General features: G+C 41.8%; 1 protein-coding gene across 1 annotated transcript in view; it reads right to left on the reverse strand.

Moving 5' to 3' along the window:
- Window positions 1-3,464: 3,464 nt before the first annotated feature.
- cerkl (ceramide kinase-like) overlaps window positions 3,465-15,699 on the reverse strand; it is a 31,607-nt gene continuing 19,372 nt past the window's right edge. Inside the window, exons 5-14 of the mRNA XM_061692546.1 lie at window positions 14,519-14,582; window positions 12,844-12,974; window positions 12,664-12,738; window positions 10,723-10,900; window positions 10,591-10,638; window positions 10,488-10,519; window positions 8,165-8,273; window positions 6,531-6,627; window positions 4,716-4,909; window positions 3,465-4,459 (exon numbers count right to left, since the gene is read on the reverse strand). Coding sequence (XP_061548530.1) covers window positions 4,381-4,459; window positions 4,716-4,909; window positions 6,531-6,627; window positions 8,165-8,273; window positions 10,488-10,519; window positions 10,591-10,638; window positions 10,723-10,900; window positions 12,664-12,738; window positions 12,844-12,974; window positions 14,519-14,582 — 1,007 coding nt within the window. The 3' untranslated portion in view covers window positions 3,465-4,380. The remainder of the gene's footprint in view (window positions 4,460-4,715; window positions 4,910-6,530; window positions 6,628-8,164; window positions 8,274-10,487; window positions 10,520-10,590; window positions 10,639-10,722; window positions 10,901-12,663; window positions 12,739-12,843; window positions 12,975-14,518; window positions 14,583-15,699) is intronic.

Genomic DNA, 15,699 nt, shown 5'->3' on the forward strand with positions numbered 1-15,699 from the left:
TGACATGCGTTTGTCAAAATATCCCAAGGACCAACAATTATATATATATTTTTTTTGACTTGGTGAACTTGGCTTGTCCAGCCTAGCTGCCAACTCATTGTTCGAGAACGTCGGTGTGGAGGTGTTTTTTATGTTAATTAGCCCGACTGTGATGACACAGTTAGGTAAAATTTAAAAGGGCTTACATGTTCAGAAATAGATAATTAAACGTTTGAGTTTTCAATAGAAAAGAAAACTGTTCTGTAATAATTGTTCACACAGTGTATGCACGATAATTATAATCGAATGATTTTTTAAAAACCACCGTACCTGAGGTAAAACAAAAAAATCAGAGACAAGGCGTGACTTACGAGGTGTTAATTGAGACCAAGATGGCGCCTACCAGTGTGGTCGCCTCGGTAACGCGCTCTCTAGTATTGTCTTTGTTTCTGTGTTTTTCGTCCGTCTTTGGAGACCTTACACGACTCACTTACACAAGGGGAGACCTGCTAACCATCAAGGAGGCTACTCCGGACTTTCTGTCACCAACTTTCGAAAATCCGCTCAGTTTTTTCCCCGAGTTACTCACCGGAGCGGCGTCCGCGGTTTTCGGCGCATGGAGGCGGAAGCGGCGCCACAGAGGTAAACGAGCCGGCGTTCAGGTGGAACTCCGCAAGAGAGGACACAGATTGGCGTTCCCGTCGATCCACCTCGCGAATGTACGCTCCCTACCCAACAAAATGGACGAGCTTCATCTTCTGTTAAAGACCAGTAAAGACTTCGGACGTTCCGCGGCCATGTGCTTCACGGAGAACTGGGTTTGCGACGCCGTACCCGATGGCGCCGTCACGCTTCCCGGCTTCAACATTCATCGAGCGGACCGCGACATGGAATCATCGGGAAAAACGAAGGGCGGCGGGATATGCCTCCATATCAACGAAAAATGGTGTACGGACGTCACGGTGCTCAGCACACACTCCAGCCCGCATTTGGAGTCGCTGTTTTTGAACTGTAAACCATTCTACTCCCCACGTGAGTTTGCATCGTTTATACTGGCTGGAGTCTATATTACACCGCAAGCTAACACGAACGCCGCATTGCTAACGCTCGCCGAACAAGTCAACGAAATTGAAAAAAAAACACCCGGACTCACCCCTCATTATTCTCGGGGACTTTAACAAAGCTAAACTCAATCACGAACTCCCTAAATACAAGCAGCACATCGACTGTCCTACCAGGGAAAATAATACTTTAGACCACTGCTACACTACGGTAAAAAACGCATACCGTGCTATACCTCGTGCAGCCCTGGGCTCGTCTGATCACTGCTTAATTCACTTAATACCGACGTACAGGCAAGAACTTAAATGTGCGAAGCCTACAGTGCAAACAGTCAAAAAGTGGACCAATGAAGCCAAGATGGAACTTCAAAGCTGTTTAGACTGCACAGACTGGAATGTCTTTGAAAATTCAGCTGGTAGCCTGGATGAATATACGGACACTGTCACATCCTATATCAGTTTCTGTGAAGAGGTTTGTGTACCAACAAAATCATTTCGGACATTCAACGACAACAAGCCGTGGTTCACTGCTAAACTTAAGCAGCTTCGCCAAGCTAAGGAAGATGCATATCAGAGCGGGGACAGGGCCCTGTATAATCGAGCTAGAAACCAGCTTACTAAAGAAATTAACATTGCAAAGAGGATCTATGCAGCAAAGTTGGAAAAACAGTTTAGCGCGAACGACTCAAAAACAGTCTGGCGTGCATTCCAATCGCTGACTAATTACAAGCGACGATCCCCCCAAGCTGAGAACAATAGCACACTAGCCAACGACTTGAATACCTTCTATTGCAGATTTGAAAAGGACAGTTTCACTCCACACACCCACCCGGCCGCACCCGCGACCACAACCACACCTCTGACTTCTGCGTTAACCATCCATGAACAGGATGTGAGACGCATCTTCAAACAACAGAAGATTAACAAAGCGGCAGGCCCGGACCATGTGTCCCCATCCTGCCTCTAAGTCTGCGCGGACCAGCTCGCTCCAGTCTTCACTCAGATCTTCAACAGATCTTTGGAAATGTGCAAAGTTCCATCCTGTTTCAAATGCTCCACCATCATTCCAGTCCCCAAGAAACCTGCAATCTCTGGTCTGAATGACTACAGGCCTGTCGCTTTGACATCTGTGGTCATGAAGTCCTTTGAACGTCTCGTGCTGGACCACCTCAAGAGTGTCACAGGTCCCCTGCTGGACCCCCTGCAGTTTGCCTACCAAGCGAACAGGTCTGCGGATGATGCAGTCAACATGGGACTGCACTTCATCCTAGAACACCTCGACAGTGCAGGGACCTACGCGAGGATCCTGTTCGTGGACTTCAGCTCAGCGTTCAACACCATCATCCCTGAACTCCTTTCAACCAAGCTTCTCCAGCTCAGCGTCTCACCTGCCATCTGCCAGTGGATTTACAGCTTTCTGACGGGCAGGACACAGCAGGTCAGGCTGGGGGAGGCCACCTCATCCACACGCAGCATCAGCACTGGGGCGCCCCAAGGTTGTGTCCTCTCTCCGCTGCTCTTCTCTCTCTACACGAACGACTGCACCTCAGCGAACCCGACTGTCAAGCTCCTGAAGTTTGCAGATGACACCACTGTCATCGGCCTCATCGAGGACGGTGACGAGTCTGCATATCGACAGGAAGCGGAGCGGCTGGAGCTGCGGTGCGGGCGACACAACCTGGAGCTGAACACGCTCAAGACGGTAGAGATGATCGTGGACTTCAGGAGGCATCCTTCGCCACAGCTGCCCCTCACGTTGTCCAGCTGCCTTGTGTCAACCGTCGAGACCTTCAAGTTCCTGGGAATTACAATCTCTCAGGACCTGAAGTGGGCGAACAACATCAACTCCGTCCTCAAAAAGGCCCAGCAGAGGATGTACTTCCTGCGGCTTCTGAGAAAGCACGGCCTGCCACCGGAGCTGCTGAGACAGTTCTACACAGCGGTCATCGAATCGGTCCTGTGTTCTTCCTATCACAGTCTGGTTTGGTGCTGCTACAAAAAAGGACAAACTCCGACTGCAACGGACAATCAAAACTGCTGAAAGGATTGTCGGTACCCCCCTACCCACCATTGAGGACTTGCACGCTGCCAGAACTAAGACAAGGGTGTGCAAAATCCTCTCGGACAGTCTGCACCCCGGTCACCGGCTCTTCCAGCTCCTTCCCTCAGGTAGGCGCTACCGATCAACGCAAACTAGAACTAGTAGACATTCCAACAGCTTCTTCCCTCTTGCGATCAACTTCTTGAACACCTAACCTATAATTCCATTACAATAAGCTGGGAATTTTTTGACTTGAGTTTGTTGTCACATTTCTGTGGGTCCAATCATACATTACTCGTGCACTCACTGTAGTTGTCTCACCATGCTGCACTATTTGCATATACTGGCCACTCATGCCAGAGTAGCATCTGCTCCATTTGCACACTGATTGAGGAGTATCTGTAACATTTGCACAACCGACATTGTCCCAGATGATCGCACTACTCGTCACTTTAAACCGCATACACTCCTTGAAGTCTCAGCGCCCTTTGCACAATGGTCATTGCACCGGACTATTGCAATATTAGTCAGTTCGAACTGCTCTAAGTGCTAGAGGACTCTGCATCTTCTTGCACAATTGTTTTTTGTCAATGTCTTTATGTCTCCAAAGTGTTCTGTAACTTGACTGTCTGTTGTACTAGAGCGGCTCCAACTACCGGAGACAAATTCCTTGTGTGTTTTGGACATACTTGGCAAATAAAGATGATTCTGACTTCTGATTGTTTGTCGCACACACCCACCTTGGCCACAGCACCGCGCCCTCACAAAAAATAAAACTTCAAACCAATATTTAAGTCTTACAGTAACATTTCATTACGCATGCAGGTCTTTTCTGGGGTAACAATGTAACAGATCAACGTGAGGCCGATGAGTATGCTTGCGAGTGCGTGACCAATGACTGACACCTCGTGAGTCACACCTTAAGTCTCTGATTGGTTATTTTTCCTTGTTTTTTGGATATCAAATTAGATGCACAATATGGGGCCAGAGATGGCAGATTTTTCAAATGTTTCATGTACCATTGTTAAGTCATAATGACTGTTTTACCAAATATGACAAAAAGTGAGTTTTTGAAAATACATAAATCCCCTTTTAAAGCTAAAACTGCTTGCCAAAGCGGATTCAATTAAAAAAAAAAAAAAAAAAAAAAACTATTCAATAGAAAAAGATGATTCAATTTGCTGGCTAAAGTGCTGCAGAAATGTAAACTTGAATTAAAAAAAGAAGCTGATGTTGGATCAACAGGAAGTACTTGGGAGTGTTTGGAAACAGAGCTCCTAAAGGGACAGATGCCCATCCTCAGATGCAGCTGCAGGATGCTTGGGACTCGGCCTCGTCCACGTCCTCACCGTACAAGCTGATGAGTGCCGGGTGCACCCTGAACACAACACAACCACTTGTTTTGTTTTGTTGTTGTTATTTTCTTTACCAACTTTACAATATCTACACTGTATTTCTCATTCATTTAATGTTATCCTCATTGAAAAAAAAAATCGTCTTTTAAAAATAAGGACATTTTTAAGTGACACCAAAAAATTCCACAGTAGTGTATTTTATTTTAATTGTATTTATACTACTTAAAAATGATGATGATGATTATGACTAAATAACTTTTTTTTTTTTTTTTTTTTTACCTGATGAGCACTTCGTTGGGGATCTGCACCAGCTCTCCGTCGATATTCCAGGGGAAGCTTGCGGTAGAGTCTGATTGGATGATGGGTATGGCCTTGGAGTCGTCTTCGCTCTCGTCCTCTGAGCAGCCAATCAGCCCACGGGGGCGGAGCCTCACCGCTGTCACGGCGTGCGTCTCCACGAAGGAGAAGTCCAACTGGACACAAACCAAAGCCTGTGAGTGTGTATGTGTGCGTGCCTACGTGCATGTGTGAAGGTGTCAAACTAGCATCCCTAGACTACATCCATCCATCCATTTTCTGAGCCGCTTATCCACACAGGGGTCGCGGGCGTGCTGAAGCCTAACCCAGCTGTCTTCAGGCGGGAGGTGGGGTACACCCTGAACTGGTTGCCAGCCAATCGCAGGGCACACATAAACAAACAACCATTCGCACTCACATTCACAAATTGCCTACGGGCAATTTAGAGTCGTCAATTAACCTACCACGCATGTCTTTGGGATTTGGAAGTTATGTGTAAATGCTAAAGGTCAGCATTTTGAGCACAAAATTGTACTTAATGGCCATTTATTTATGTATTTGCGACTTAGTAAAGCCATTGGGTTTTCTTTATGTAATAAAAACTGTATGACCATTTTCTAGAACAACAATAATAAGACTTGTAGATGTGCAGCAGCCACTTTCTATTTACTTTCCCACCTGTAGTTACGTAAAGCGCCAACAGGGAGCAGCAGAGATCAACACACAACAAAGTGTACATGCAAGCTACAATATGAGATTTATCCTTTTGTAACGTTAACAAATACGCACTTTTTAAGATCAAATTATGTACTTTTAAAGTCACACTTAAGACCTTTTACATTTCCATTAAATCAAATCTAATAACCTTCAGGCCATTTTGATCAAATGCAAGACTTTATTTTCACGTTATTTCACACTTATAAGGCCACTGTGATCTATTTAAGACCACTAATCAAATCTTAGACGTTTTAAGACCACTTGACAAAATATAAGCCATTTGAAGACAACTTAGATCACATTTGAGAGTTTCTGAGACCGCTTTGATCACATTTAAGACTTTTTGATCAAATTCAAGACTTTTTGTGGCGAGTTTGATTAATTTAAGACCACTTTAATCACAATCACATTTAATAAAAATTCATGACAACGATTATAAGATTATTAGATTTTTCTGATTAAATCCAATATGTTTTTTAAGGCCTTTTAATACATTTAAAACCACTTTGATCACACGTAAGACTTTAAAAAATAAATGTACATATTAATCGTGATTTGAATTATCTATAAGCATCTTTTCTTTTTTGAAGTTACAGCATGATTGACAGAGGAATTGAGTGTCATTGGCAAACATTCAACCACCTACAAGGGGACCACAGAGGAGCCTTGAGGATTACCACATGGCTACCAAGACAAATCTTTGACATTTTGGCAGTATTTTTGAGAAATGATGATGAGAACCATGACAGTCAACCGCCATCACAAGGTTATAAAAGCCAAAAGACGATGTACTTTTAAGTCCAAAGTGGAAATACGACGTATATTCTTTTCCATCGGTCCTGTCGTAATTTGTTAACCAGGTTACGCCCATGTTGTTGTTGACCTGCCAGGAAGCAGGAAGTGGGTCAGGGAGTAAACAGTGTGGTCAAGAGCACACAGACAGTATATTTAGCCAGTATATTTAGAAAGTGGGTTAGTGTGCAGAAGCAGGCTAATCTGCTCCCTGACGGGCTCGTTAGTGGAAGCTTTAAAGAAGACCAGGTCAACAGTGACACGTCGTACTCAAGAAGTGACACTCACCTGTCCAGTGGAGGAGCTGTACCTCTTCAGGTGTTTGACGAACTCTGATCTGGACGTGTGCCCCACGGCGATCAATGCTGCACTTCCATTGCTCAGCCTACAGCCAGAACAGGAAGTAGGAGAACACGGTCAGCAATCATAAAAGTACAAAAGTGAAGAAAGTCGAACATGAACACACTCGTGAGAGCGTCTAGAGCAACGTTTTCTCAACATGGTACTTGTACTTGTTACTACTACTTTGACTGTTTTAACCACATCAGCATTTTTCACTGTTAACTGAACCTACAAATGTGTACTGTGCCTGTATCATGAATCATTCTGTTCTATCTATCTGAAACAACCGTGCACTGGTATACTACCCGCCCAGTACATGTATCTTTAACAGGACCTGTACCTGTTCCTTTGTTTTTTGTTTTTCTTAAAAACAACTCGAATCTGTAACTGTTTCTGACAATAAGATATAAGTGCACCTGCTACTGTATATTCGTATACGACACATACAGTTTTGCTCACCATTATTGGCACCCCTTAATCTTCAGAAATAAATGGAAATGTACCAAACTTATATTATCAGGATCTCTTAATTGGAAGTCCAAAGTAATTTAACAAAGTAAATAGTTATTTACTTTATTTTCTCCCACACTTCCTTTGAAGTTTGTTCATGCTCTTGAACATTTGCAGGAATCTTTTCCCAAATGGCAGATTTCAGCTTCCCCCCCAAAGATTTTCAATTGGATTGAGCTTAGGACTCATTGCTGGTCATTTTAGAACAGTCGATTTTTCCCCTTTTCAACCATTGCCGTGGGCTTTTGGATGTGTACTTTGTGTCTTTGTCCTGCTGGAGGACCCATGATTTCGCCTCAAACCGAGTTTTTCTACACTGGGTAAGACATTTTGCTCTAAAATCTCTTGATAATTTTCTGATTTCATGAGGCCTGTGATACAGTCAAGGCCTCCAGTATCAGGTGCACCAAAGCAGCCACACAGCATTATGGCTGGTCCACCGTGCTGGACTGTTGGCAGGGTGTTCTTTTCCTTAAAGGCTTCATTGCCCCACTTGTAAACATACTGTAGTTTTGTTTCATCTGTCTATAAAATGTTGTTTATCATTTGCGCTAAGTTCTCTCGAGAAAAATGTTGTTTACTTGATTCATTTTCTTCAAGAGATATTCTCCATTTAGTACTTACCTTTATGGGTGCCAATAATGGTGAGCAGGACTATACTATACTAGACTATACTTTGTACCTGTACTTACTGTACATTTAATTCTTCCTGTATCTTTAGTTGTAACTGCTGTGTAACTGTATACAGTACCTTGATCTGTGAACTGTATCTTAGATGAAAATGTATATAAATGTAGCCATTCATCTAGGTATCTGAAACTCTATACCAATTTACTAAGAACCTGTATCTTTACCCATACATAAGTATTATACTGCATGCATACATTGTAGCTGTTCCTGTCTTTCATTGTACTGCACCTGCGAGTTTATTTGTAGCGTTAAATACAATTGTAACTGTACGTATATACAACATGTATACCTTGCACCTGTACCTGTAAAAATAGCACTAAACAGTACCTGTGACCGAAAACGTCAACCTGTTCCTGTGAGTGTGTGCATTTCATTCATACTTGGTGTCGGGGGCCAGTCCTCGGGGAGCGTGAGGACTAAGACAGGGGATGGCCATGACGCTGATGCTCAGATACAAGCCCTCATTGGTGGTCCATGACTCCACCCCCTCTGCACACACAGAAAACAAACACACACGCACCCGACGTCAGCACAAACACAAAGCACACAACCGTGTAGGTCTTGTAAATGTAAGACTTTTTAAGAGAACTTTGATCAAATTTAACACTTTTTAGGACCACTTTCATCAATTTCAAACAAATATTGTTTATATGTGCCCTGCGATTGGCTGGCAACCAGTTCAGCGGCATTTCTGGGTGTTGTCGATAAACGGCTTTTGCTTTGCATCGTAGAGTTTCAAGTTGCACTTACGGATGTAGCGCCGAACTGTATTTACCGACATTGGTTTTCGGAAGTGTTCCTGAGCCCATGTGGTGATATCCTTTACACATTGATGTCGGTTTTTGATGCGGTGCCGCCTGAGGGATCGAAGGTCACGGGCATTCGATGTTGGTTTTCGGCCTTGCCGCTTACATGCAGTGATTTCTCCAGATTCTCTGAACCTTTTGATGATATGATGGATTGTAGATGATGAAATCCCTAAATTCCTTGCAATTGTACATTGAGGAACATTGTCCTTAAACTGTTCGACTATTTTCTTACGCACTTGTTCACAAAGAGGTGAACCTCGCCCCATCTTTGCTTGTGAATGACTGAGCAATTCAGGGAAGCTCCTTTTATACCCAATCACGGCACCCACCTGTTCCCAATTAGCCTGTTCACCTGTGGGATGTTCCAAACAGGTGTTTGATGAGCACTCCTCAACTTTCTCAGTCTTTTTTGCCACCTGTCCCAGCTTTTTTGGAACGTGTTGCAGCCATAAAATTCTAAGTTAATGATTATTTGCTAAAAACAATCAAGTTGATCAGTTTGAACATTAAATATCTTGTCTTTGTAGTGTATTCAATTAAATATTGGTTGAACATGATTTGGAAATCATTGTATTCTGTTTTTATTTATGTTTAACACAATGTCCCAACTTCATTGGAATTGGGGTTGTAAAATCATGAACCGTTTTAAGGGCCACTTTCATCAATTTTAGAGAACTTAATGGAATGTAAGATTTTTTAAACCATTTAATCCCACTCAAGACTTTTTTTCCACCATTTTAATCAAGACTTTTTAAGTAAACTTTGATCCACTTAGAATAATTTAACAAATATATGACATTTTTCGATAATTTTGATTGAATTGAAGACTGGTTAAAGCCACGTTGATCAATGTAATTCATTCATTCATCTTCCGTTCCGCTTCTCCTCACTAGGGTCGCGGGCGTGCTGGAGCCTATCCCAGCAAACTTCTGGCGAAAGGCGGGGTACACCCTGAACTGGTCGCCAGCCAATCGCAGCGCACATAGAAACAAAACAAACAACCATTCGCACTCACCGCTGATCAATTTAATACATTTTAATAATACTTCATGACTTTTGGATCAAATTAATAAGGCCATTTTGATTAATTTAAGGCCTTTAAGACCGTTTTCATCAAACTGAAGACCTTTTAAAGCCACTACGATTGAGTTAAGAGTATTTTGAGGAGTATCTGTAACATTTGCACAACCGACATTGTCCCAGATGATCGCACTACTCGTCACTTTAAACCGCATACACTCCTTGAAGTCTCAGCGCCCTTTGCACAATGGTCATTGCACCGGACTATTGCAATATTAGTCGTTCGAACTGCTCTAAGTGCTAGAGGACTCTGCATCTTTTTGCACAATTGTTTTTTGTCAATGTCTTTATGTCCCCAAAGTGTTCTGTAAATTGACTGTTTGTTGTACTAGAGCGGCTCCAACTACCGGAGACAAATTCCTTGTGTGTTTTGGACATACTTGGCAAATAAAGATGATTCTGATTCTGATTCTGATTAGGAACACTGGGATCAATTGTAAAATTAAAGACTTTCGGCCATTTTGATCAATAAGACTTTTTAGACCGTTTTGATGAAATTGAAGACTTTAAAGCCACTTTAATCGATTAAAGACCACTTTGGTGAATTTTAAGACTTTCAGACAAATGTTATGACATTTACGGCATTTCAATAACATTTTGATCACATTTAAGAGTTTGTAAGCACACTGATTTATTTACAACGAACTTCAGTAAATTTTAATTGAATTGAAGACTTTTTTAAAGTCATTGTGATGTATTTAAGACCATTTTGATTAAATGTAAGACTTAAATCAAATTATTTTTTTAGACTTTTTTTTTTTTTTTTTTAGCCCATTTTACAGTACAACCAGCAGAACTTGTTTTGAGTGATCACCTGAGTCACCATCTTGTTCATCATCCCGGTCCCTGACAAAGACATTCAACACTTTAGATACAATGTGTGTATGCATGCTTGTATATGTATGTGTGTATCTCACTGGTCCTTGACGTGGCTTGTTCGAAAAGACAGCTGACAGTCTTCTGGTCTGCATTAACGATACACAAACACTCACACTTAAACACAGCCATAGGGGTGCTCTCTGTTATTTGATAACTTGTGTGTGTTTTACCTCAATCTGGCCAGGGTCTTGACCAGCGCGTACCCACGCCGCCGTGACGACGGCATCCACCGCTTCTTCTCGGCCCGAGCAAGGCTGCGTCCGCCGAAGCCAAACATGGCGGAAAAGCCGAAGCGTAGCAGCTGACCGAGCGACCAGAAACTGCACATGTCCACGTGCTGCACGTGACCTGAGACAACAACACGGCCAATCAGAGGTGGCCGCCGATGTTGGCGACGCTTAACCCACCAGTCAAAATCAATCAAAAGTTAGCAAATATGGTCCAGTGATCCCAAAAGGACCCAAAACACAATCTACTGCTTGTCGGTAATAGTGGTTCTCAAAAAGGAGTCCCTGGACCCCCAGAGGTCTATGACCAGTAGCTTGGGGATCTATAAAATAATTTGAAATACATTTTTATGTGGTATCAGTTGAAAAAATGTAATTAAATTAAAAATGTTTTAATTATTTTGATGAAATAAACGGTTAGCTTGAATAAAATAATTAGTAAACGAATTTAAACATACAATCAATGTTTTTGATTATTTTATTAACTGATTGGTTAATTAACTACAAGTAAGTTACATATAAATAACACCATTTCAACTTGAGAATGAATTATTTCAAAAGAAAGTATTTTCCATACAAATTTTCACTGTTTTCAATTTTCCTCATCTATGAATGAGTTGGCCCATCTGTCCATTTTAAAAATCAAATGTGTCCCTGGCGCACAAAAGTTTGTCCAGCCCCAATAATAATCAATACCGACCATGGCAACAGCCTGAGGTATGTACACACCTGTAGTCATCACTTCCTGTTCTCCATTGTGTACTAATTCGTATCATTACTGCCATCTGTCACGTCCCGGCATTCAAACACAACGACCTGTCCTGATTGGGCATCGGGGAGGCAGGGGGCAGCCAGAGCACATAAGTAAAGCTGTGATTTGAGGTGAAAGTGATCCTGCTATGAGACATCTGTCCGACCAGCCCCCTCAACCACCACCCACCTTGTCAGCTTCACTCTGACTGCAGCCAATCATGTCACGGCGTTATCAAAACACAACAAACTCATTGGCTCCTTCTCAATAAAAAATATTCCTAACATACAACCAATACAACAATTGATTTAGAACCAATAGAAAAAGTAGAACCGAACCAACAAGCTACCACCACAGTTGAACCAATAGAACCAGTAGAACTAACAAAATAGAACCAATAAACAAGACCAAATGGAACCAACAAACTAGAACTAGTAGAACCAACAAGCTAGATCCAACAGAACAAGAACCCTAATGACCGACAATTGATAGAAACAATGACATCGTCCCAATAGCAGAGTACAGCTAACACGCGAGAACCCAACTCGTACCAATGGAACCAATAAAACTAACCACTTCGAACCTATCTAATAAACAACCTAGAACCAATACAAGTAGTCAAAATAATTAAGGACCAATAGAACTAATGACCTAGACCCAATAATACCAAATACTTTGGCACAATAGACCAAAGACCTGGAACCTATAGAACATACAACCAACAGACAATTAAACCAACAAAGTACCAGTAAAACAAAGTATTTAGAACCAAAAGATGGTATACAACCAGAAGAACTAACAACCTAGTACCAGTAGACCAGAAGGCCGAAACACCAACCTAAAATTAATAGAACCAATACTACCAAACCAAACAGTTAACCTAGCTACCTAGAGCCAATCGAACCAATAATACTGATAGAACAATTATAAACAACAACTTAAAACCAATTGTACCAACAACCTGGAGTGAACAGACTCAACAGAACCAATAACGACCTACAGCCAGCAGAACCAATAGCGCCAATAGAAGCAATAGAACCAAAAGAAGTATTAAAGCCAACAGAACCAGTCAAACCAGTAGAAAAAGTGCAACCAATTGAACTAATAGAACGAGTAAAATAAGTAGAATGTACCAAGGATGATGTGTATGGCAGCAGTGACTGGATCTCTGACTCCATGAACAGAACATGAAACCACATCCGTAGAACCTTTCAAGAAAATTAATAATCGTTAATAAAAAGAAAAAAAAAATCATGTCCAAAGAGAGTGATAATGTCTAGTATAATGTGGATCTAGGAAGGGAGGGGGCCCACCTGCCGGGATGATTCCCAGAGGAAGCGATGCTCTCACGGGAATGTTGGGAGAGTTGGCGTCCAGTTGGGCTCGTAGAACCAGAGCATGGCAAAGTTCTGCCACGGAACCGTCGCCACCCACGCACACCACCCTGATACACACACACACACACACACCACACACACACACGCGCACACACTTATATATACTGTAATATATTACAGTGTGAATGCTGACGAGCACATTCCCCAAATTCCCTCTTTCCGAACAATTCCACATTTTACATGAAAATAATTTCCTTCGAAATGAATGGTGACATTTTCCAAATGTAACACATCCTTCCCATGTTTTACAAATTACTTTAACCTTTATTTATTAGGTAAGGCAATTGAGAAGAGATTGTCGTTTGCAATGCTGACCTGGCTGCAGACAACAGAGTAAAACAAAGCAAAATAAAAGCAAATACAAATACATACTGTATAAAACAAACTGTGCAGTGTGATATACAGTGGTTACAAAGTTACAAAACAGATTACATTACATTGTAGCACATGGTGAATAAAAGGTTCTAAACAGGCTAAAACCAGGTTAAGTGATCATGTACAATATCCCTAAAACTTACTTTTTAAACAATTATATTGGGATGAATGAGGTGAGTTTTACTCTTTGTTACAGAGTGTTCCAGTCGTTTGGGGCAGAAAATTGAAAAGAAGATCGACCAAAGTAGTGTGGACTTCGGGAAAACAGAGGTTAATAAAACTGCTGGAACGGAGCGTGCGGGTGGTGGTATGTATGGTGAGCCAAGATAGGGTGGGCTCTTGCCAATGAGTGTTTTACAGATAAACATGGATTCATAGATTGGAAACATGGATATTATATCAACCGTTCCAAACCATTCCAACTTCAAACTGTTGCGCTCATTCAGGAAAAATTGAGAATCATTTTTCACTTGCCAAAAATCTTGTAATTTTTTTAGGTTTTCGCATTTCTGATGACATCACACCCAAAATCAATAACAATCAATTTGACGTATTTACCTCCTCCTTCCACATTTATCAACAGACTCACACGATTCCGACTTCAAAGTGTTCAGATTACTCAGGATAGACGCATAACTATTTTTCATATTTCCCAAATTCGATAATCTGCATTTTCAATGACAAATTGAACACACAACTGTACATATTTTACATATTTACTTCCTCCTTCCACATTTCTCAACTGATTCAATCCATTCCAACTTCAAACTATTCGGCTCACTCAAGACATTTCCGTTTTCCGTACACGACTTACTGTTTTGGTTAATGTCACCACAGCATACCGACTTTTAGCATGTTAGCATTTTAACCACTGTAAATTACCCTTCCTCCTCCTGTCGACGGGATTTCCTGCATCACGTTTGGCACGCCTAATTGGTCAATGTAAGGTTCCACTTAAGCCTCTCACATACACGTACACATGCACACACGCTAATCAGATATCTTGGCAATGCTCAAATAATCTACTCTAGGCACTATAAACCTCGGAAAGCAGATTACACACGCACACACACTTCCCGACTGCATGTTATGCCACCTCTTCTTCATCTCAAACTATTGCTTGAAATGTTTTGTGAGGTGATGATGTCATAGGAAGTGAAGAGGAACATTCTGAGACATAAAATAAAATTAATAACTAAATAAATAAATAACTGACCCATCAAAGTCCTCCAGTTTGAGCTCCTTCATCACTGACAGGGCGTGTCCCCTCCTCTCTGTCACTGCACAAACACACACACACACACACACACACACACAAGCGAGCAAGGACAGACAGACAGGTGGCCAGACAGGCAGACAGGTAGGTCACACAGGGTGAGACAGAGACAGATGGAAAGACAGAAAGTGAACACAGTGTTCCAAAAAAAGTGTGACAACAGATACATTGCCATCTGTTGAAAAGGAGGAGGAGGAATAGAGAAAAAGGAGAGGAAGAGGGACAGTGGAGGAGAGGAAGTCAAGGACAAGATGTGAGGGGAGGATAGAAGAGAAGAGAGAAGGCCAGGAAAAGATGGAGAATGATAAAGGAAATGATTGTTAAGACATAATAGGGGATAGATGAGAGGAAAAGGGAAATGATGGAGGGAAGAGGAAAAGGAAGTTGGTACAGGAAGGGATGAGTGGTGGAAGAAAGCAAAGGATGGACGAAGTGAGGGAATGAACTAATGTAAGGAGAGAAGAGCGGACAGAGGAGATGAGAAAGGGAACTAATGGAAGGATGAGGAAAGCGAAGTGGGTAAAGGAAAGGAGACAATGGAGAATAGAAAAAGAAAAGAAGAAAAATTGGAAAAGTAGATGATGGAGTGAAGAGAGAAAGTAAATAGGTCACGCAAAGAATGGAGGAGAAGAGAAAAAGGAAGAAGGTGAAGGAAATTAAATGTTGGAGAAGAGGAAAAGGAAACAACAGGAGTGCCTCAAGATACAAGCTTAATTTGTTCAATGACCACGGTTGTAACTCAAAACATTTGCGTCTCAAATCATCTTTCCGTACTGAAATTAATTGTCGTGCAAATCATCCGTTCCGGCCTCCCGCTTTTTAATCAGGAAAACAGTACTAGGGAAAGAATTAAGCACTTTGTGCATCATGATAATGCATGAATTCAATTCATTCTGCTGCTCCTTCTGGTGTGCACGCCTTGGCCACCGGGGAGCGGAACAACACGTCTCATCACACATTTAGTGACTTAGCAAGATGCAACAATGTTGGTCATTTTTCGCAGAGGATAAAAAATATATCCCTGTGATTATTGTTGAATTGTTTCTCTTACGTTTGTGTTCAAATATCTGTTGCTTAAAGGGTTAAAACACCACAACTATCTATGCTAATGGGCATTTTTA

The sequence above is a fragment of the Phycodurus eques genome, chromosome 12, assembly GCF_024500275.1.
Source record: "Phycodurus eques isolate BA_2022a chromosome 12, UOR_Pequ_1.1, whole genome shotgun sequence".
NCBI classification, from domain to species: Eukaryota; Metazoa; Chordata; class Actinopteri; order Syngnathiformes; family Syngnathidae; genus Phycodurus; species Phycodurus eques.